The sequence below is a fragment of the Lactuca serriola genome, chromosome 9 (genome assembly GCF_051521515.1).
Source record: "Lactuca serriola cultivar US96UC23 chromosome 9, Lser_US96UC23_V15, whole genome shotgun sequence".
NCBI lineage: Eukaryota > Viridiplantae > Streptophyta > Magnoliopsida > Asterales > Asteraceae > Lactuca > Lactuca serriola.
Genome location: NC_136416.1, coordinates 162003480 through 162025832, shown reverse-complemented (window position 1 = coordinate 162025832; position 22353 = coordinate 162003480). Strand labels below are relative to the sequence as shown.

General features: G+C 35.3%; 2 protein-coding genes and 1 non-coding gene across 3 annotated transcripts; 1 reads left to right on the top strand and 2 right to left on the bottom strand.

The window, feature by feature from the left end:
* Positions 1-1041: 1041 nt before the first annotated feature.
* LOC145074944 (zinc finger protein VAR3, chloroplastic-like) lies at positions 1042-3130 on the bottom strand. Its single transcript, XM_079021259.1, has 4 exons — positions 2586-3130; positions 2305-2407; positions 1977-2221; positions 1042-1891 (listed from the first exon to the last, which is right to left on the bottom strand). Exons 1-4 carry the CDS (start codon positions 3068-3070, stop codon positions 1093-1095), a joined length of 1632 nt encoding a protein of 543 aa, XP_078877385.1. The 5' UTR covers positions 3071-3130; the 3' UTR covers positions 1042-1092.
* A 9128-nt stretch (positions 3131-12258) lies between these two features.
* Positions 12259-12361, bottom strand: LOC145077416 (U6 spliceosomal RNA). The gene has a single exon (XR_013693162.1). It is a non-coding gene; the product is annotated as a U6 spliceosomal RNA (small nuclear RNA).
* Positions 12362-12868: 507 nt separating this feature from the next.
* On the top strand, positions 12869-17773 carry LOC145077161 (disease resistance protein RPV1-like). Its single transcript, XM_079022932.1, has 4 exons — positions 12869-14010; positions 14246-15356; positions 15452-15808; positions 15915-17773. Exons 1-4 carry the CDS (start codon positions 13493-13495, stop codon positions 17022-17024), a joined length of 3096 nt encoding a protein of 1031 aa, XP_078879058.1. The 5' UTR covers positions 12869-13492; the 3' UTR covers positions 17025-17773.
* The last annotated feature ends 4580 nt before the right edge of the window (positions 17774-22353 follow it).

The window sequence follows — 22353 nt, the reverse complement described above, 5'->3', positions numbered from 1 at the left end:
GTATCTGGAACATCGTATAGGAACGAGTATTATCTTGTCGACATGATCTATCTGGAGCATGCTTGTTTTGTGACATCATTATCTTGTCCAAATGATCGCAAAAGGTTGAAGTTTAAGAGAGCTCAAGAGAAGGCGAGAAAGGATGTCGAGCAAACATTTGGGGCTTTAAAAAAACGTTGACATATTCTTAAATATCCCGTGCCTTATTTGGAGAAGAAAATTAGTGAGATGATGTATACTTATATCATATTGTATAATATGATTATCGAAGACGAATGAAATTCAATATGTGAGTATAACGAAAACGAGATCGTTCCACCGACACAAGCTTTTGAGGTTGGAAGCCCGGAGTACTCGGTGAGGAGAGCAATAATTCATGATGTTGAGACGCATCATGTTCTTTGTAGGGACTTGACGGAACATATTTGGAACGTCGACCATATCGATCTTAACGCGGAACCGGGCGACGATTTGGAAGGTCAATTTTCTGATGAAGATGTCCTTTAGATCTATCTAGGTTTGGTAATTTTAGTTTCTAGGTTTTTTATTTTAAACTCTTAAGTGTTTTTTTTTGTACTTTTTGTTGAATTTTAATGAAATTGTAGTTTTATATTAAGTTAGTTTAATTGATTATTTTTAATATAAATTAATTAAAAAAAATTGCAAGTGTGGCAAATATGATGTGACGCTGATGTGGACCTTGACAAGTGTGGCACCACACCCACTAATCTTATTTGAAAGGGGAACCTTAAACCCTAAACCATATGACACCTCTAGAATGTAAATAGCATAAAATTCCACCCAATTATAGCATTCTACTTGCAGTTTATTTCATGAAATTATTAGAAAGGGGAAACCTTAAACCCTAAACCATGACACCTCAAGAATGTAAATAGCACCTAATTCCACCCAATTATAGCATTCTACTTTCAATTTATTTCCTACTGAGACTATAAAAATCGACAAAATTGCTATTGTCATCGAAACAATAATATCACAAGAAGAAAAAATAAAAGTAAAATGCCATAACAAACAAACAAATAAAAATAAATTGCTATTTCTCACATTCAATAAAAATAACAATTTCATTGTTCAATTATCATCATCCCCTTCACTTTTCCTCTCAAAGCTCACACTTCTAAGACTCTTTCTATACTGAGGAGATGTTAACCTCCTTTCTAATGGCGTTTTCCTCTTACTTACAACAAACCGATTCACCCCTTTTCTCATTGGCATAATCGATGGAAAATCTTCATCAGGAATTTGACTTAATTCAGAAATATCCTTAATCTGTGCAACACGTCTGAACCACCTTTCTGCCTTAGCCTCTTCAGACATATCCAACGGATCAGATTCAATCACTGCTGACCCCTCCAAACTTCTTAACTTGTTACCTGATGAACCGGTATTATTTGTAATCGTATCTTCACTTACTAGGGTTTTGTTCCCAATTGATGACCTGGAATCCACGTCATCAGTTCCTGTTTCTTTCACACATGTGTTACTGTTATCATCTTTCTTGGCAAAATAGTTTGGTGGAAATGGGACGAAAGGAACATAGGTGCTAGAACTTGGTTGGTGTCGTTTAGGAGAAAAGGGTATTTCTGTCTTTTTGTTTTCTTCATGAGAAACAGAAGTTTTTGGGTCTGTGACATTGTGCAAAATTTTCATCTTTTTGAACCATGTTTCTACTTTTTCTTCTTTATCAGGGTCTTGAGTCTGCTTGCTCTGAAGATAATTGGAATTGTTGCTGTCTATGGTGACAGGAGAGGGAGCATTTCTGTCATTTTGTCCTCTTTCGATTGTCTTGGTATATCTTGAGTTATCAACTGGTCTGAGCTCCTCACATTCAAGGCATTTAGTATTTCTTGCAAAGTTCATGAAGTTGCATCTGCTCAAAAAGAAAAACTCTATCTGTTCACATGTGTAAATCAAGAATTCCTGTATAATGAATCAAAACATGAAGTGTAACTTACTTTGGGCATATCCAATCACCTTTCTTCATGGTAATATTTGGTCCGAGATTTCTTGGAATTTGTTCTTGATACTGCTCTGGTGATCCAACTTTACAGCTTATATTAGCCATTTCTTGTAACAAGTTTCTGACAAATGATACAGTAGCTTCCTTAATGTTTCTTTCAGGATAAATGATAGGATTGCTTGCATAACTTACTATGCACTTCATCAAGTCTACTGGTCTTGCTTGGAATGATCCCCCTGCCTTCAATTTGATATAACAAATAAGATCACAAGCAATTTGTTATGACTGAATGACGAACACGACAAACACTATCAGGAGGGAACCTGTAAGAAAGACCTAATTCTTCTCTCGGTTTCATGGGCATCTTTGAACAGAAATGGATAGCAATCAGTGATAAGCACCTCGATGTCCTCTCTTCGAAGCCACCTGAAAGATGATTCGAATGAACAATTAAGATGTCGAAATTGTTCTCGGTTTCATTTTTGCAATTTGCATGGGAGCAAATGAAGTAGAAATCTAGGGTTTATAATTCCATGAGATTGGTATGATATGATGTATAAAGATATGATATTTAAAAAAATAGAAAGAAGTTCGAATTACAAACCCTAAGATTAAAGGTCTATCACGAGCAAAGGCCAAACAGGAATTCGCAGCAGCGACAAACTCCATTGATAATTTCTCATTCGCAACAATTTCATCCTCGATGTTACTGCTCCAGTTAAAGTAACCTAAAATGGATAGAGATTCAAGTAGGCGGTGCCACTCCGGCCATGGATGAGACAGTGAGACTTGGTAGTCATTAGCGGGAATATGATTGTAATCTTGCCAGGTATTATCAGTCGCTCTGGAGTAAAAACTATGCGCGAAATTGATCGGAATAAGTGAATTGGTGCGAGAGAAATGTAGGAGGTGGTTGGGGGCAGCGTACAGGGTTGCAACCGGGAAGGCCGGAGAATGACGACGAGCCAGGCCGAAGATAGCGAAAGGGCAGTGATGAAGGAGAGATTTCGGATTGGTTAAGTGATAGAGCAGTCTTGACGAAGCTCTAACCATTTTCTCGGCGGACTGGGAACAGCCGGCGACTACCATCGATGGAAATGATGGGCCGGAGGAGAGTATCTGGTAGTTAACCTAACACAGGTCACAGACTCACAGGGTATCCACCCGGAGTACCGGAAAACCCGATATTTATTCTTTACCACCGGGTCAGAGGCCCAATTTGCTTCGTCAAAAGCCCAATAAAAGTTGTTCTTAGCCCTAATTCTATATTTATAATTATATCCGAAGTAAATTGGGAAAACGACTTAGGAGGGTAAGTACCTTTTATCTGTGTTTACATATTGACAATTTCTTTTTTTTTTTTACATAATAAAGCAACTAACTTGTTTTACCTGTTTAAATTACACCAATATTACCGGCTAATACATGTTTTAACTGGTAATTCAAAGGGAAAATGACTTTGTAACATCCGGATATCTAGGCATGGAAATTTGAATATTTTATTATGGGATATGAAGAGACTCGGCGATTTGATGCCTCAACTCGTCGAGTAGGATCGCGACTTGGTGACCTGTTTAATGAAGGGACTCGACGAGTCGGGTATCTGGACTCGCCAAGTCAGTGTTGTTAAGGAAAACCCTAATTGTCAGGGTTTGAGACCTATTTAAAGGACCTTATAGCCCTCTTGTGCGGCTACCAGTCCAGAGAGAGGTGGCCTAGAGAGCAAGAGCAAAGAGTGAGAGAAATAAAGCCATTTTAAGCATTCTTGGTGTGATTTTGCAAGGGAGAAGTCATTTCCAGCAAAGGGAGGTCAAGGGAGTTGTTGATTCCGAGTTCCTGAGCTCGTATCTTCATTTTAGAGGTATCAAATTGATTTCCCTATTCTGTTTTAGTTGGGATTGGTGATTTTAGAGTTTTTACACCTTCCTATGGCTTGTAGTGATGAGTATAGGGTCCCTTTGTGTGAGAGATCCTAGATCTAGACCCATAGAGGTCCATAGGGCCTCATTGTGTATGATTTATGTTGGTTCATTGAGAGAATGAGACTTTGATGTCATTCTTGGAGCCATTTCTCCAAGGAAAGCCTTGTGAGCTTTGCATGTATGTCAAGCCTCGACCTTTATGTGGTTATTGGTCGTAGGGAAGCCATATCTATGGATTAGAGGAACAGATCTGACCTCAGAAGGTCTTTTCAGTGTTGCCATGGAGGGAACTCGCCGAGTCCATATGGGGACTCGACGAGTCGAGTCGGGTTGCCCCGCGATTCGTGACTAGTGGTAACCCGTTGAGTGAAAGGTTAACTCGACGAGTCGAGTGAGGCTTTTGAGGATTCAGAGGACACGAATGGACTCGCCGAGTCACTCGAGTGCACGAGTCTGGTTAGAGTTGACCGTTGACTTGAGTTGACTTATGTTGGCTTTGGGGTTTTGGTCAACATAAGTAATAGAGATCGTAAAGGGATAAAATGGTCTTTTACCCACTACCCGATTGGAGAGGGAAAGAGGAGTTCTCGGTTTAATTAGAGATATTTGCCTTATGTGTTAGGCGGTGGCGAGTTCGAGATTCAAGTGTAAGGATAACTGCTTGTTGCTTTCAGGTGAGTCTTCTCACTATACTTTACCTTGAGTAGGTAACCAAAGTTATGAGACAGAGTATCTTGTATGTTATGTATGTTATGTGTTGTACTGTATTATTTCTATGTGATTTATGTTGTGCATGTTCCTGAGTTTACAGAGTTAGGACTGGAAGGTCCACAGAGTTAGGACCAGAGGGTCCACATAGTTAGGTCCAGAGGGCCCACAGAGTTATAGCCTCGAGTGGCTAGTATGTGTTATATGTGGTATTTTGGGGAACTCACTAAGCTCCGTGCTTACCGTGTTATGTGTTATGTGTTTCAGGTTTTCTCAAGATCACGGGACGGCACCGACTCGATTGTACACACCAAAGGAAGAGTTATGTTTTAGAGGATCCTGGATTATTGTTTATTTGATCTTGGAGTTATGTTTTGTAATTTAAATAAAATGAGATTTTTATGAAAAGTGTTTTAAGAATTAAGCGAATTTAAATGAAAATTTTAGTCTTGAAAATTACGGTGTTACAGACTTAGGAGGGCAACTACCTCTTATCCGTGTTCACATATTGGCAACTTCTTATTTTTTGTACATAAGAAAGCAACTAACTTGTTTTAATTGTGTAACATCCCAAAAATCATGACCAAAAGTTTCGTTTTTAATTTAATACTAAAATCATAATTGTCAAACCATTAATTTAATACTCCGACATCGGGCCTCGCCCGGCATCAGGCCCCGCCTGGCATCGAGCCCCGCTTGGTATACAAATTTGTCTGTCTTAGGCTCCGCCTGTCTCCAGGCCCCGCCTGCTAAACACATATAATCATATAACATGATAACACATAAAGAAACATACTCTAATGTATCCATGTCCTAAGAAACATACTCTGCTAATAATGAGATACGGAACTTCGTCCGTACTCAGCTAGTTCCAGCCAGGGCTTCAACAGTGCAAGGTGAGTCTCCTCACTGTGTGAAGGGGTCTAAGGCCACAATGGCAGCCCATGTAGTCTATGAGTAGGAAGACCCGGGGGTTAGCCCTAGGCATTGTATGCTAGTATGTTAATCCAGACCAAGGTTTGATGACGGGCGGGTGCCCGAGGAATGTTTGCATGTTAGATTATACTTGTTGTCTGTGTGATACTTGTATGTGCTTGGTAGAGAGGTGAGTGTGGGCGAGGTCCTGTATCTCATCACTAGCTGAGTACGGATGATGTTCCGTATCTCATTATTAGCAGAGTATGTTTCTTAGGACAGGGATACAGTAGAGTATGTTTCTTTGTGTGTTAGCATGTTATATGATTGTATGTGTTTAGCGGAGGGGGGGGGGGCGGAGACAGGCGGGGCCTAAGAGAGACAGATATGTATACCGAGCGGGGCTCGATGGCAGGCGGGGCCTGATGCAGGGCGGGGCCCGATGCTGGAGTATTAAATTAATGGTTTGACAATTATGCTTTTAGTATTAAATTAAAAACGAAATTTTTGGTCATGATTTTTGGGATGTTACACAGTTAAAACAAGTTAGTTGCTTTCTTATGTACAAAAAATAAAAAGTTGCCAATATGTGAACACGGATAAGAGGTAGTTACTCTCCTAAGTCATTTTCCTTTTGACTTACCGGTTAAAACAGGTATTAGCCGGTAATATCGGTGTAATATAAACAGTTAAAACAAGTTAGTTGCTTTATTATGTACAAAAAAGAAGAAGTTGCCAATATGTGAACACGGATAAGAGGTAGTTACCTTCCTAAGTCATTTTTCTGAAGTAAATTGGGTTAATGCTATTTTAGCCCAATGAACTATCTTGGTTTAATTTTTTTTCCTAGTAGCATAAACTTCACAATATGTTAAAAAAAAGTCTCATAACATGTGATAACCTGTTTTCGTTAAATATTTAAAACAAGACAAAATTTCATAAATGGTACTACTTCAATTTTCTTTATTTTGAATATATTCTTTATAAAACAATTTTTGCATGGATAGTTTTTTTGAGCAAATCTTGCATGAAAATGATATGATTAACTTTGTTAACAGACTATATGTGAAACTCGTATACTATACGGGTTAAAGAAAATGTTAAATATCCAGGTGAAATGCCCCTGTAAAGAAACTTATCGATTCTTCCACAAAAAGAAATCTCTTCTAGATTTTCAATTAAATAACACAATTAGAATTTGAGGAAATTGTTAAAAAATTTGATCAGTGTAGTTACTTCGATTATACGCAATTCTAAAAAACATTGGTAGCTCTAATTTAAAAGAAAAAAAACCCGTTCAAACCCGACACCCTCTAAGCTTGTCTCAAGACCTTATTTTCATTAGCTTTTATCTACAACCTAGGCATGGCAGTCGATTGAGTTCGGTTTGGCGGGTTAGAAAACATAAACTCAACCAAACCCATGTAATATATGGGTTAGTGGGTTGGCGGGTTGGAAACCTCAACCCAACTCTATATAACCCATTTAAGTATTTGAGTTTACAGGTTCACATGTTAGTGTGTCGAACCCAACCCACATAACTCATTTAATAAATAAGCAATACATTTTCCAAATGAAATTTTTTAACATAAAGTCATAAAGTGGTAGAGCGAGTGAGAATGGTCAATTTGTGTGTAAATGACTTTAATCCCTTTATGTAGGGTCGGAGCACAACACATGGGCGAGTGAGCGAGAGTGGTCGATTTGTGTGTTTTTTGACTTTTCTACCGTCGGTTGGTGGTGTGTGAGATGAGTAGCCGATGAGTCGATGACAGGTGGGATAGTAGGCGAACGGTGAATTGACAATGTGCAGGTGGCGGGGTAAGGACGTGAGGAGCGGCAGACGACTAGTGCTCTGGTGGATGCGTTCTTTGTCGTGACTCGTGCGTATGAGTTTTTTGTTTTTTGATTAGGGCACCGCAAAAAACTAACCACACAATTATACGAATACAGAAGGCAAAGGAATACAATGATACAAAATATCACAGAATGAAATAAGATTTCACTAATAATTAAATATATCTATTATTTTTAAATGTAATATATATATATATATATATATATATATATATATATATATATATATATATATATATATATATATAGGTTGGTGGGTCAAAAATCTCAACCCAAATTCATTTATTTTCCGGTTAGGTCAGCGACGTAGTTTAAAATATCTCATCACCTGATGCTCCGTTTTTTTTATCGATTTTCAACATGTACTTTCAAAACAATCCTAGAGTCGTTGTTGATGTAGAAAGTTCAACTAAACTAAAGTTCATCCGCCAACTGGTAGAGTCAATGTTTTTTATTGCGAGACTGATTATGATGAGACCGATTCTGATTATGATACCGAAGAAGACACTGAAGGATACGAGGAAGATTCTGATTAAAATAGTTTTTATGTAATGCGTATTTGTAGTATAAACTTTATTTGGATTCCTAGTTTAAATATAAATGTTTATTCCTATGTTATGTGTATTTGTAATATCCCGTCGATTTCACAGTCATCACAACCACTACCACATCCAACACAAGTAAAACAAAATTATTTAATTTCAATAAATATATGTTGATTTGGTAATTTTTGTTTGTGGTGATTATTTGCTAAAAGCTTTGGTAATCGGTTTTCTGTCCCAAGTGCAAGAAATAACAATGTACTTTTGTTTTTTTTTATTTGTCTTTTTTTAAAAAATGGTAATGTACTTTGGCATCAATAAATGCATGTTGATTTGGTAATTGTGCTTTTGTCCTAAGTACAAGAAATATCAATGTACTTTTGGTATTTCTTGTATTTTAAGTGCAAGAAAATAACAATGTACTTTGATATTTCTTGTATTTAAGGTTCTTTATCACAAATAAAGTAAATTATTTAATTTCAAAGTCTCATGTATCTATATAATGATCAATAAATGCATGCTGATTTGGTAATTGTGTTTATGTTTTAAGTCCAACAAATAAAAATGTACTTTGGTTTTTTGTCCTAGTTTAAAAATAGCAATGTACTTTGGCTTCATTTAATGCATGTTGATTTGGTAATTTTGGTTTGTGGTGATTATTTGCTAAAAGCTTTGGTAATTGAGTTTTTTTCCCCATTGCAAGAAATAGCAATGTACATTGGTTTTTTGTTTTAGTTTAAAAATAACAATGTACTTTGGCATCGATAAATGCGTGTTGATTTGGTAATTGTGTTTTTGTCCCAAGTGCAAGAAATAGCAACGTGCTTTTGGTATTTCTTGTATTTAAGTGCAAAAATAGCAATATACTTTGGTAGTTTTTGTTTATGTTTGATAATTTAACTTATAAGTTTATATATGTTGTGATTTATTATGTAGTTGAAAAATCTTTGGGCAATGCTCAACGACCCGACATGTAGTGAGGAACTTTATACGGGGAAAGATCAATGAGGAAACGATGGGAACGGAGACGATGGTTCGTTGGATAATTAATTTGTGTTTTGTATGTTATATTTGTCGTGACACTTTGCTACTTGTTAGAATTGTAAAGCTTTGGTTTTTTATTTTGGTATGAAATTAATTATAACACTATTTGGTATCTAATAAGATGTTATTATGTAATTTTTTTTTTCTGGATTTAATGCTGTTATGTATCGACTTTTTTGCACCCAATTAAAAAAATAAAAATGAAAAATGATATTACCTACGACAAATATTTTTACCGGCGACATTTTGAGCAATAGTGACAAAATAGTAACAACGACTTTTTACTGGCGATGCGTGTCGCCGCTATTAGCTTTACCGACGACTCTTCTAGGCTTTAGCGGCGACTTTTGTCGGCGCTAATTCCCTTTTTTGTTGCAGTAGGTGTCAAAAAACTATAAGTTGATTAGCTCTTTTTAGTGTTTGATAAAATGATAAAAAAAATGATTTATAGAGATGTTGGAAAGCTATAAGTTATAAAGAGTTTTGATAAGTTAGGTGTTACGTTAATGACTTATAAAAAATGACTTATCTTTAGTTCGACATCGCTATAAGCTTTTTTAAAAATTAATCTATCAAAACACTTATTTTAACTTATACCGGTATGGATCCGATAAGGCTTAACAGTGTTGTACCCTGATTACCGGTGATATCCGATGTGGCTTAATTCACCGCCAATGAACACTGATCCATGACTTTAGTTTTACCGCCGGTTAAATACCGGGGGTGGGTTTCTACCGACTGCAAAAAATTGAAATTGTGATCGTTTAGGGGAAGTGAACGTTGTCAAACGGTTGCCAACGGCTATACGCCACATTGAAAAAAAATTTACTTATATAGAATTCATTTTTCCAAAATTTAAACACACTATACACTCTCTACAAACATTTTTCATTGAAAATATCTTTCAACAATCCAAACTCTTCCAAACAAAATGCTCCAAACCAAAATGTTAACAACTCTTTCGCACTTTTCGGCTACGATCTGTCATCACCACCACCTTACCAACCACAAATGGATGGTGTTCCTAGCTATTATTCACAATTCCAAATGCCCCAACAATTCCATTTCCAATCTCAACCCCAAACCCAACCATCTCAAACCCAATTTCCATCCCAACCGCCTTTCATACCTTCAACCAAAATTGTTTCTGATTCCAAACACGAAGAACAACAATAACAACCTCAACAACAAAAGAAAGGGAAGGTCGATCCGAGAAGATGGACACAAAAAAAAAAAGTTGAGTTAGCAAAGACATAAGTTGACATATCTAAAGATGGTGGCACGAGAAAGAGTCAAAATCATGATCAATTTTGGTTACGCGGAGCAATTTTGTAAAGGAATGGGTCGAGATCTAGATTATCGGACCTCCGACCAATGTAACTTGAAATGGAATCTTATGAACACACTCGTGACATATTGGAATAGAATTTACACAAACTTTGAAAAACAATGGGTTAGCGGAGAAAGTAAAACGAGTTTGTTGAAAAAAAACACATGTTACATTCCAATATGATATGCTAAAGCGTTTTAAGTTTATTGATGTGTGGGAAGTTGTCAAAAGAAACATTAGGTGGAGGGAACTTGCAACACATGAAGAAATTGCAAATCCATCAAAAAGAAACCGAACATCTTCATATTCGAGCTTACAACAAGTCTCATTGGATGATCACGTAGGCGTTAATCTTAATGATGATAACGACGACATTGAAAAAATACGTCCGCCTCCTCCCCCTATAAGATATAGGAAGGGACAAAACAAAAGTTCGAGCAATAGAAAAAGGGAAAGCGACATCTTCAAATTCGTCAGTCGGAACCGAGCGGTCAACTAGATCGAAATAAATGATGACTCAAATGGCAAGACTGAATTCAACTTTGGAGAAGCATATGACTGATATCGTCCGACTCACATAATATTTGTTGTTAATGCAAGATGTGAGACACCTCGACCCCGAAGATGCTAAAGCGGTGAAACAGTCGATTCGAAAAAAAAAGCTAAACCGCAAATGAAATTTTGATGTTATGTTTTTTTTTCTAGTTCTTATTTTTATTTTTTAGTTCACGTTTTTTTAGTTTTTTAATATAATTTTTAATTTCATGTTATTTTTTATTTTTTGGATTTCTAAAATGTAATTTTTAATTTTAGTATGGTTTTTACAAAAGTTCTTATTTTTTATTGAAATTTAAAAAAAAAACTCGTTGGTAAACCATTTATCAAACCTAGTCTATAGGTGAAAATTGTAAAATCTATAAAAATTGATGTGGCGTATAAGTAACATGTATAAGTGACATCTTTTTACCATTGGTAAAAAGATACCATACCCCTTAGTGTAATAAGTTAAAAAACTCTTTTTTAAAAGGGTTAATGACTTAGGAGGGTAATAAAGTTTTCAGTTTGTTCGTATTAGGTCACTAAAGTTTTTTTTTTGTGCGTATTAGACCAATATGGTTGTTATTACCGTTTAGAAATAGTCATTTTATCGGTTTTAACCGGTAAAAATGACTATTTTTAAACGGTAATAACAACCATATTGGTCTAATACGCACAAAAAAAACCTTAGTGACCTAATACGGACAAACTGAAAACCTTATTACATTCCTAAGTCATTAACCCTAATTATTTAGAAAACATGCTTACTAATCAATGTGACTGATTTGTTTGACTGAAAATAGTTGCTTACATTTAAACTTATCTCACAACCCTTCCAGAACTTCTAAGTCCAAAAACTCATATGATTGACGATCTTCATTACATAAATATGCAACATTTTATCAATAACTTCTTTTTTGTCATTTAAATGTTTACATGAACACATCCATATGTACAAAAACAATCTCACTTTGATACCTCTCATCAATGTCTACATTTGATAACGAATGGAAATGTAAAACCAACAGGGACTTGTAGAGGATGTCTATTATCAATTATTTTATAAAAAAGCAAAACCACAACATGAACTAAGAAACTAAAGTTGCAAAATGATTAAAAAAATCAACACATAAACAAACACATACAGACTATATACAACACATAAACAGAAGTTTATAAAGCCTGAAACTTAATGACAGGAAAAGTAAAAAACTAAAAGGAGACTTTATAGAAAGAAATATCACCCTTACTTACCCAAATGGTTGAAGACATCAACAAGAAGATCAATCTGACCATAGAATCAACATGTTGTCTGATCATGACTTCAGTAGATGAACTACTGAAACGTAAGAATTGCAATTGAACTCTATTAGCATTTGAAAAAGGAATTAGGGTTCCACAGAAGACGACAAAGGGTTAAAAAAAATTTTGGACCATTTCTCGATTTGTGTGTGTCATCCTTGCGCAGGGGCCATGCTAATCTTCTCTGCATCGTTCCAATTTTATCGGATGTCCCCAAATGGACAACTATAGATGAAGAGTTTCGCCATATAGAGGAGTAGCAGGTTATATGGGACGACGCGAGTTCTAAACGAAGTAGTTTACTGTTGATGGTCATATATTTTCAATGTCTTTAAAATTAGGGTTAATGACTTAGGAGGGTAATAAGGTTTCCATTTTTTCCGTATTAGGTCACTAAGGTTTTTTTTGTGCGTATTAGACCAATATGGTTGTTATTACCGTTTAGAAATAGTCATTTTTACCGGTAAAACCGGTAAAAATGACTATTTCTAAACGGTAATAACAACCATATTGGTCTAATACGCACAAAAAAAAACCTTAGTGACCTAATACGGAAAACTAAAAACCTTTTTACCCTCCTAAGTCATTATCCCTTTTTAAAACTTAGCCAAAGAATGAAGTTCATATTCTAATAATAACATGATATTGTAACATGAATAATTATAGAGTCAAAAAATATCAAATAGAAACAGTTTCCGATGAGTATGTTTTAAAATTACTAAGAAAAAAAATATTTCTTACCACATAAACATAAACATGCCATGGATTTTATTTTTTTGCAGAAATATAATACTAAAATGGAATAAAGTCATTTGGAATTCTCAAAAACTATTTTCACTTCACATAACTGGATTCCCGACTTTTCAATCTCAAAACCAAATTCAATGATCAGTTTCGCCTTCCGGAAGTTATTTGTGTGGATCTTGAACCCACATCTGACATCTCCTTTGTTCTTCTTACTTGAACCTCCCATGGGCCATTGGGGTGAATCCAATTACACATTCTGTAGTGGGAGCCTTCTTCGACAGTTGCCACAGTGGAGGAAGGAAAAGAGAACTTATGCCAGGGAGATGGTTGTGGTGGGTGGCAGCTGGGAACGGAGTGGCGACAGTGATGGCCAATACTACGCTTCAACAGCATCTTATCATGAAAGAGATGATACATTTCCTGGTAGAAATAATTACGCTGCGTAATTTCCGTTACCTTTTTTACTTTTAAGCAAAGAATCTTATCCTCTTCTTTGACCAAACAAGTGGCTTTTATTTCTCCACCTGTTCCCATATCTTCTTTAACTTACACTTCGAGGGTTATTCAATTCATCACATTGATCAAGTTTTTCTGCCAACTGTTTCGTATGAATTTTCTCCAACAAGATTTAATTTTATATAAGGGAATGGCGTCTTCTTCAACTTCATGCATTCCTAAGAGCTTTAAGTATGATGTGTTTTTGAGTTTTAGAGGTGAAGACACTCGTACCAATTTCACCGATCATCTTTATTCAGCTCTTCAGCAGAAAAGCATTTATACTTACAGGGATGACGAGAGAATCAAGAAAGGGAAAAGGATCAGCGATGAGCTCCTCGGATCTATTGAAGACTCAAAATTCTATATCATTGTTTTCTCCAGGAACTATGCGTCTTCTTCTTGGTGTTTGGATGAGCTTGTGAAGATAATGGAGTGTCACAAGACGACTATACATACTGCTTATCCCGTATTTTATGATGTGGAACCCACAGAAGTCCGCAAGCAGATCGGGGCAGTTGGAGAAGCCTTTGCCAAACATGAAAAAGAAGAGGGTGCTGGGAAATGGAGAGAGGCTTTGAAAGAAGCAGCCAATCTCGCAGGGTGGGAATTAAAGAAAACCGATGATGGGTAATTAATTCCTTTCACATATCTCTACAATATTCTTTTATTTTGTTTCTTTCTAACTACGTTTTAGAAGTGTTACATGGCATCTTGTGTGTATATGGTGAAATTCTAGCACCAATACGAGTCTTGTGGAAAGATTAAACAGGAAATATGATTATATGTTATAGATCTCAAAGTAATTGTTTTCATCATAAACAATTAAATCTGGGTAAACTAATTAACTCTTATTCAAATACAGGCATGAAGCTAAACTCATCAAAAGAATTGTTGAAGAGATTTCATTAGAGTTACGTTCCATCAATTTCAGCGTTGATGAAAAACTAGTTGGCATAGAGACTCGGATCAATGAGATTACATCATCTTTAGGAACTGGTTCTGATGATGTTCGCATGATTGGGATCTGGGGTATAGGAGGTGGTGGAAAGACAACTTTGGCCAGAGCTGTTTTTAATAAAATTTATTTCGAGTTTGAATGCAAAAGCTTCATTGAGAATGTTCGGGAAGTTTCGAAAGCTTCTTTGTCCGGTTTGAAGTTGTTGCAAAAGCAAGTCCTTTCACATGTCCTAAATGATCAATGCATCAACATAAGTAGTATTTATGAAGGGAAAAACATGATGAAGAAGATGATGCGTAATAGAAAGGTTCTTCTTGTTCTAGATGATGTGGACCATATAGACCAGCTTGAGGCGTTAGCTGGTGATCTTAATTGGTTCAAGCCGGGAAGTAGAATTATCATTACAACAAGAGATAAGCAAGTGCTCGTAGCACATAGGCTGAAGTTGATTCATACTGTCAATCTGTTATCAAATAAGGAAGCGATTTGCCTCTTCAGTAGGTATGCATTTGGGAAAGAGATTCCAATTCAAGAGTACGAAGAACTATCAGGACAAGTTGTATGTTATGCTGCTGGTCTTCCCTTAACAATCAAAGTTTTGGGTTCGTTTCTCTGTGGTAAAAATAAGAGTGAATGGATAGATGCCCTAGAAAGACTAAAAACAATTCCGTTAAATGAAACTCTGAAAATATTGGAATTAAGCTATATCGGCCTAGAGGAAGATTACAAGGAAATATTTCTACATGTTGCATGCATATTAAAAGGTGAGCTGAAAGGCTATGCAATCCAAGTGCTTGAAAGTTGTGGATTTCATGCTAAAAATGGTTTAAGGGTTCTTGAGCAAAAATCTCTCATAATTATTGATGATAATTATGATGATGAGCGTGTCAGCATGCATGACCATTTTGAAGAAATGGGCAAGAATATTGTCCGTCGTTCGCACCCGGATATGCCTAACAAACATAGCAGATTGTGGGATAGCAAGGAAATTGAAGATATATTGGCTAATGACTTGGTAAGGATCAAAGTTTATTTGTAAATTGGAGAAACTAACACATTTTAATTTGTTGCAACACAAGTTTTTTGATAATTACTACTTATTGGTTATAGGGTACTGAAGCAACAAGATGTATAAAATTCCACAAGGGGGGACTCGATCCGGAAACCATTATGAAAGGTCTTAGAAAGATGAAGGAACTGAGGTTTCTTGATGTGGCTTTGCGAGATTTTTACTCGATTCAAGAAACGAATAATGAACTCATGCCAAACTTTCTAAATGCTTTAGGATTTCTGTGTTGTAATTGGAAATCTAATGAAACTCCATACTTTCCAAATGCTTTACAATATCTGCGTTGGGACGAGTACTGTTTTAGGTATTTACCCAAAACATTTCAAGCAAATGAACTTGTGTCACTTGAGATTGCTGAAAGCGATATCATACAACTCTGGGAAGGGAGAGAAAGAAAGGTAAAATTGTGGTTGATTCTTGTTTTACATGATTCTCTAAATGCTACACTACTATTGATGTGTTATTAAAACAATATTCATTTTCTTGTTTTGCTTATTATGCTAGGTTCTTGACAAGCTCAGATTCCTTGACCTTAGTTATTCTATGTTGAAGACCTTTGACCTTGGGCTTACTCCAAATCTCGAGAGGTTAACTCTTAAAGGATGCAGTCATTTGGGAGCACTTTACATGCCCGTTGAATGTGTAAAGCTTAGATATCTCAAGCTTGATGGTTCAAAGCTGAGAACACTTGACCTTGGGTTGGCTCCAAATCTTGAGTTGTTAGATCTATACGATTGTTATAATTTGGTAGAACTTCATGCACCCAATGGATTCTTAAACCTCAAATACCTCAACCTCAGAGGGTCAAAGTTGAAGACCCTTGATCTGAGATTGGCTCCGAATCTTGAGACGTTGTTTCTTTTTAGCTGCAACGATTTGGTAGAGCTTCACATGCCACGTAGGTGTCTAAATCTCAGATCCCTATTACTCAATAATTCAAAGTTGAAAACCCTTAACATTGGTCTGACTCCAAATCTCGAAGTTTTAAGTCTTACAAGCTGTTACGATTTGGAAGAACTACACATGTCAGATGCATGTCAAAAGCTCACATCTCTCTTCATTAGCCGTTCAAAGTTGAGGACTCTTAACCTAGGGTTGTCTCCGAATATCACAGCTTTGCATCTTCAGGAATGTGGTGATTTGGTAGAACTTCACATACCTCGTATTTGTCTAAATCTCAGATCGATAGTACTCTATAACTCAAAGTTGAGGACCCTTGACCTTACGCTGACTCCAAACCTCAAGTCTTTATATCTCCCAAATTGTTTTCATTTGGAACAACTTCACGCTTCCATTGGATGGCTTAAAAATGTTGTCGACTTAGAGTTAAATGGTTGTTTGGGGTTTACATCCTTTTCTTTTCACATAAAAAATCACAATTCTGGCAGAGGGAATGAATCACTTGAGGTTCGTATTGCAGCTCGGTTACATTTCACCCTAGAAAGATGCCCATTTCACCCCGACAATAAATTGCCAAAGTTTGAGTTTGCATGTTTTCGTAAAGAAGAGCTACCCTCATTGACTAGAAACCTTGAGAAGCTTATTTCTATGGGATCGTGTGCGTGCACTAAACTTGAAACTTTTTCAAGAAGCATCTGTGGGTTACAACGTTAATGGATGCTTCTATTTAAAGACAGTATTCCAGATGTGCCCAAATGAGTTTATTGTCCTCGAGTTAAAAAACCTGCCATGACGTTGCAGATCCAGAAGGTGGCATTTCTTTTCCATGCATTATACAACGTCATGTCATTAATATATGGCGTTAGGTTTGATATGAATATAATACATGTAATCATCGATGGAAGTGGAACAGAAATACACCGAGGTTCTGAAGCATGTGCATGAAAGTACTGCAAAAAATGTCAAAATCATTGGATCTATTAGTTTATTTTTGGCTGACTGTTGTGCGTGATCCATCTTGCTCTGTTTATTTTGACCAGTATACGGTTTCTCTTATTCAGATTTAATATTTACTTGTTCATGCTGTTATGAGTCTCCTATCTTCCGATCGAGCTAAGTCCTGGATGGAGATCACCATGTGAAAATCTATCCGCAATCAATTATTGTGGAGGAAGACAAGAGCCCAAGTTTATTGCTGAAGAGCACAACACTACTAGAAACATGGGTTTTAGAGACTGACAAATCCGTCGCTAAATAACGTTTGCGACGGATCAACGACAAACTTACTCTATAGTCAATTAAAGTGTGGCTAATGACTTACCGAGTGATTTAGCGACGGATAAGTTTTTTCTTGCGAATAAATTAGCAACGGAATATCCATCGCAAATTAGTCACTTTACATGGTTGTTTAGGACATTGGCGACAAAACTTAATAACAATATTCCGTCTCTTATCCCTCACAAGCCTCTATACTTGTTTTTTAATTCCGTCACTAATCCCTCACAAATTTAAGATGTGATTTTTCTTTCTTTCTGTGGCTAACCCCATGCAAATATATAATATTAGATTTTTTTTATGAATCTAAAACAAAAATAATACCAAAAACATCAAATAATTATGCAATCCCAAAACAAACATTAATATTTAAATACCAAAAACATTCAAACAATTATACAATCCAAAACCAAACATTAACATTGAAATACCAAAAACATCCCATAGTTATACAATCAAAAACCAAACATTATTGTAAAAATAGTAAAATACCAAAAACATATAACTATCTAAGTTTTACCAAAACATCCAAAAACAACAAAACATCGAAGTAAAATTAATGTATCATATTTTACATTTCCACATGCATCTTCTCCAATACTTGATATTTTGTGTCCGAAAGAAGGATCATAATGGAATTGGATTCCAATTCCTATTTAATCCCATGGAATTAAGCGAACCAAGTTCTACTTACTTTTTACTGCAATGTAAGGATACTTGGTTGCTTGATTTCTTCCTGATTTTTGCTAGATTTGGGGTCCTTGATGTCTACTCATTTGAAATCAAATGCGGGACTGGAATGGAATTGAATTCTGGTTCCGACAAAAAAGTAAATAATAATATATGAAAGAAAATACCATGTTTGCAGATTGGTCTTTAGAAATTGTCTTCTTTTCTGCGATTTGATTCTTTGAATATTTGTGTTGAGTATTACGGACCATAACCACACCAAAATTAACAACAGTTTTAGCATTTATTAAAAAAAAGGCAATAATTTTAATTAGGAAGGAAATTACAGAACTAACCTTCATGGTTTCTATATCTTGCCATAGGTCATTTTCTGATTGCATGCAATTGTCTTTATCAACACTACCACCCAAGAACTCTGAAAGTTGATATAAATTAAAATTATGCAAATATATTTAAAGCTTTTATCCATGAAAATTTTTGATTTACAAATACCACCCAACAAGATGTTTAATTATAGTGACTTTTTTTATGAAAATATTTGGGTTTTCAAAAATTACATACATAAAATTTGGTTATATTGAAAATTTTCATTCCATTCTATATGATGTTTGGAAAAAAAAATAACTCGTTTCAGGAATTCCTAAAAAGTAACAAAATGGAAGGAATCTCATTCCATCTTTGGTAAAAAAAAACAACATTTTTTCATTCTTATGGAATGAACTATTCCATTCCTTTTATGGTTCATGCATACCAAACACTACTTAAGAGAAAAGAAATTAAGTAAAGAAGTTACTTGTTCTAGTTGGCGTCGGCCTTCTCCTTAACTTCTTGTAATTTTTTTATTATTGACTTGAGCCACAAGACTTTATGACTTGATAAATATTTATTTGTAAACATGCTTTTTGGAGAGAAAATTAGCTTACATCAAGGACTTGCAACACTGTGTGTGAAAAGTGTAAAACTTTCTTCCCCTGTTAGCTTCTGTGTTGGCGGTTCTCAAAACACAAGGTGCATTACAAGTAATGGAAGGAATTGGCGTATCTCCTTTGCCAAATTACCATATTACCCTTTTTATCCCAAAACTCGAGAGATAAGATTGTGGGCTAAAATTAACCCAAAAATTAAAAAAAGCAAAATCCCAAAGGTAAATCCTTTTTTAGGATTCAAAGGAGGTGCCTCGATCTCTTGTCTATGCAAAAGGCAAAAATGCCCTCCATATTGGAAAAAATTAATAAATAAAAAGATGCAAGAAATGAATACCATTTTTCGAATTGTTGAGTCTTTGAGATCTTGAAAAAATGTCCTGTTTTTTCAATCACTTGAGGAATGTCCTATTTGGTGATAATAACTGCAATTACCTGCTGATTATTATTACAATAATAATTAAAAGAAGTTTTACCCATAATCTAAAGATAAAGTTACAATAACTTTCAAGGAATAAATGTTTACTCACTGTTATCGAGTAAGAATGTTCCTTAATCAAATATATTACACGCTCTAGCTCGTTTGCTACCAAATATTCAAGAATAGTCAAACACTGGTCAACACTTAGAGAATTCACAATTAACTTAAAGGAACATCATTTATATATGAGTTTACATATGGACCAATCTAAACTTGTACACAAGGCGCCAATTTTTCCAAGTATCATTAACACGCTTCCAAATTATAGACATTATCATCTGGTATTCATGACTGCATATACATAATGAAAGGTATGACTCTTTTGAACCAAAAAGAATTTAATTTTTCATTATTTAACAAAAAAAAAGAAGTGTTTTACTATTTTCTTGGAGTGAGTGCAATATCAGTAAGAAGAGATTCATGAGGTCCCCAAGTCTTATTATTAGTAGCATCAAGAACTAACGAAAACAAAGATTAAAATGTTAATAACGTGAGGTAAATGATTAAAAAAAACAAAAAGGGAAAAGGGAAATAAAGAAAGAAAGTTACCTTATGTTCCATTGAATGAACTTTAAGAACTTTCTTGTTAACTCTACTCTTTTACTGTATGGAATCAATTATAAGATCAAACATCATGAGGGCATAAAAAATTAATTACAATCTATTGGATTAGAAATTGAACTTACATGTCCCAGACAGTTTGATCAAAGGTCATTTTCATTGTCCCCTAGAAACATGCAAACACTCTTCAACCGAAACTATTCATGCAAATCAAAAGACAACTTATCAAAACTATTCATGGAAATTCAATAAGAAATGCAAAAACGAGTCCATTAAGAACAATTATAGAGCTCATACTCATATCATAGTGTACCACTAACCAAGCAAATTGTATTATAAATTATGATTACAATAATTTATAAGAAAAATACCAAAGAGGCATATACTATGAATGTTTGGAACATCAATATATAGCTTTATCTAACAATGATTTCTTAAAATACATAAATATTTGATACCTTTCCTTGGAATACATTTCCTCCCATTATCCACTACATGAATGCTTGATTCCATAACTACACTTATAAGTGGATCCTAAAACAAGGAACCGAACTCTTGAGATATCACACAACATGAACAAATCTCTAACTCAATAGCTATATCCTTGACATAAAACTCAAACATTGATCTTACAAAGAAGATAGGAATAGAGAATAGAAGAGCATTGGAAAAAAAATATACCGATAATAGGTATAGACGACATTATGGAAATCATGATTGTTGTCGTTTTGAAACTGAGCCCCTTGTCAAATGTCTACACCCAATACCAAATTCATATTAGTTCATATCAAAAACATAATCCATATGATAATTTATATAATCCAAAATATTACAATCATCAGGAGGTAGAAATTAGGGTTTAGATAATAATCAATATGAAAATTATCATTGACTAAACATTAAAAAAAATCATAGAAATTCATCCAGAGAGACCGAGGGCTTTAAACTCTAATAGAAAAAAAAATGTCTGTAAACAATGAGAAAACCCTAGGAAAAACAAAATTAAGGAGTTAAGGAAGGTAGAGCTTAGAAAAACGAGTTGTGATTTGTGCTAAAAATGAAAGAGAAGTATACGGAAATAAAACTTACACACTACTAGAAACCAGTATGGGAAGCTGATGAAGACTAATTTAGGTTTGCTTGACTTTACGATAGAGGATATCCAAATGATCGAATGGCGTTGGCATGGAAATGGCGAGTCATCGACGAAGGTAGACGGGCATGATAAAAGCCAATGAGGATATGATTTCTATGGTTTTCCTATACATCAAAGAGGGGTGATGCAGGTGGACGGTGGTGGAGGTGATTTTCCAAGTGGAGGAGAGATTTGAGTCGACGAAGGTTTGATTAGGGCTTGGGAGAAAATCGTGTAGAGTTTGGTCAGAGGGTAGGAAAATAAAAGCGGGGAATGAAAATAAAACGAGGGAACGAAAAAAGAAAGAAAAGCGGGGAATAAAAAAAGGTGTCTTCGATTTTTTGCGACCGATTGGCGAGGGCAACAAAAAAGAGTCGTGTAATTTTTAGAAATCGAACGTTGTTCCCTCGCTAAGAGGTTTTAATTTTGCAACGGATTATCGAGGGAAAGCTTTTTTCAATAAATTCTTACCAATCCGTCTTAGATCGCTCGGTAATACCTCTCTAAAATTCTATAAGGATTTTGGTTGAAATATTTGTGTGTTTCGTCACTGATCCCTTAGTAAGCCATTACTGAATACCTACGAATAGAATCTGTCGCTAAAGGTCAGGTTGCTAGTTGTGCAAACACTCAACTAAGGAAGCAATTTGATGTCTAAATTGCTACTCAAATTATTATGTTGAATTTCAATAGATTTTTCGTTTATTAAAAGTTCATTAAATTTATATCATTCTATTACATTTAATAATTGTAAGTTCAAAACGTTAATAACTATAAAAACCAAAGAGTTTCTAGCCCAGCAGTATCAGATTTTGCCTTCTTTTATTGAGATCGAAAGTTCAAGTCTCGTCACCAAGAGCGTGCCTTCACCAAATTGGAAGATAAGAACGATGATATAACCAAACCGAGTGAGCCATTGGTCCTTCACCAAAAGTATGTCATATTTCAATACCATTATGGGTGGCACTTGGATTACAT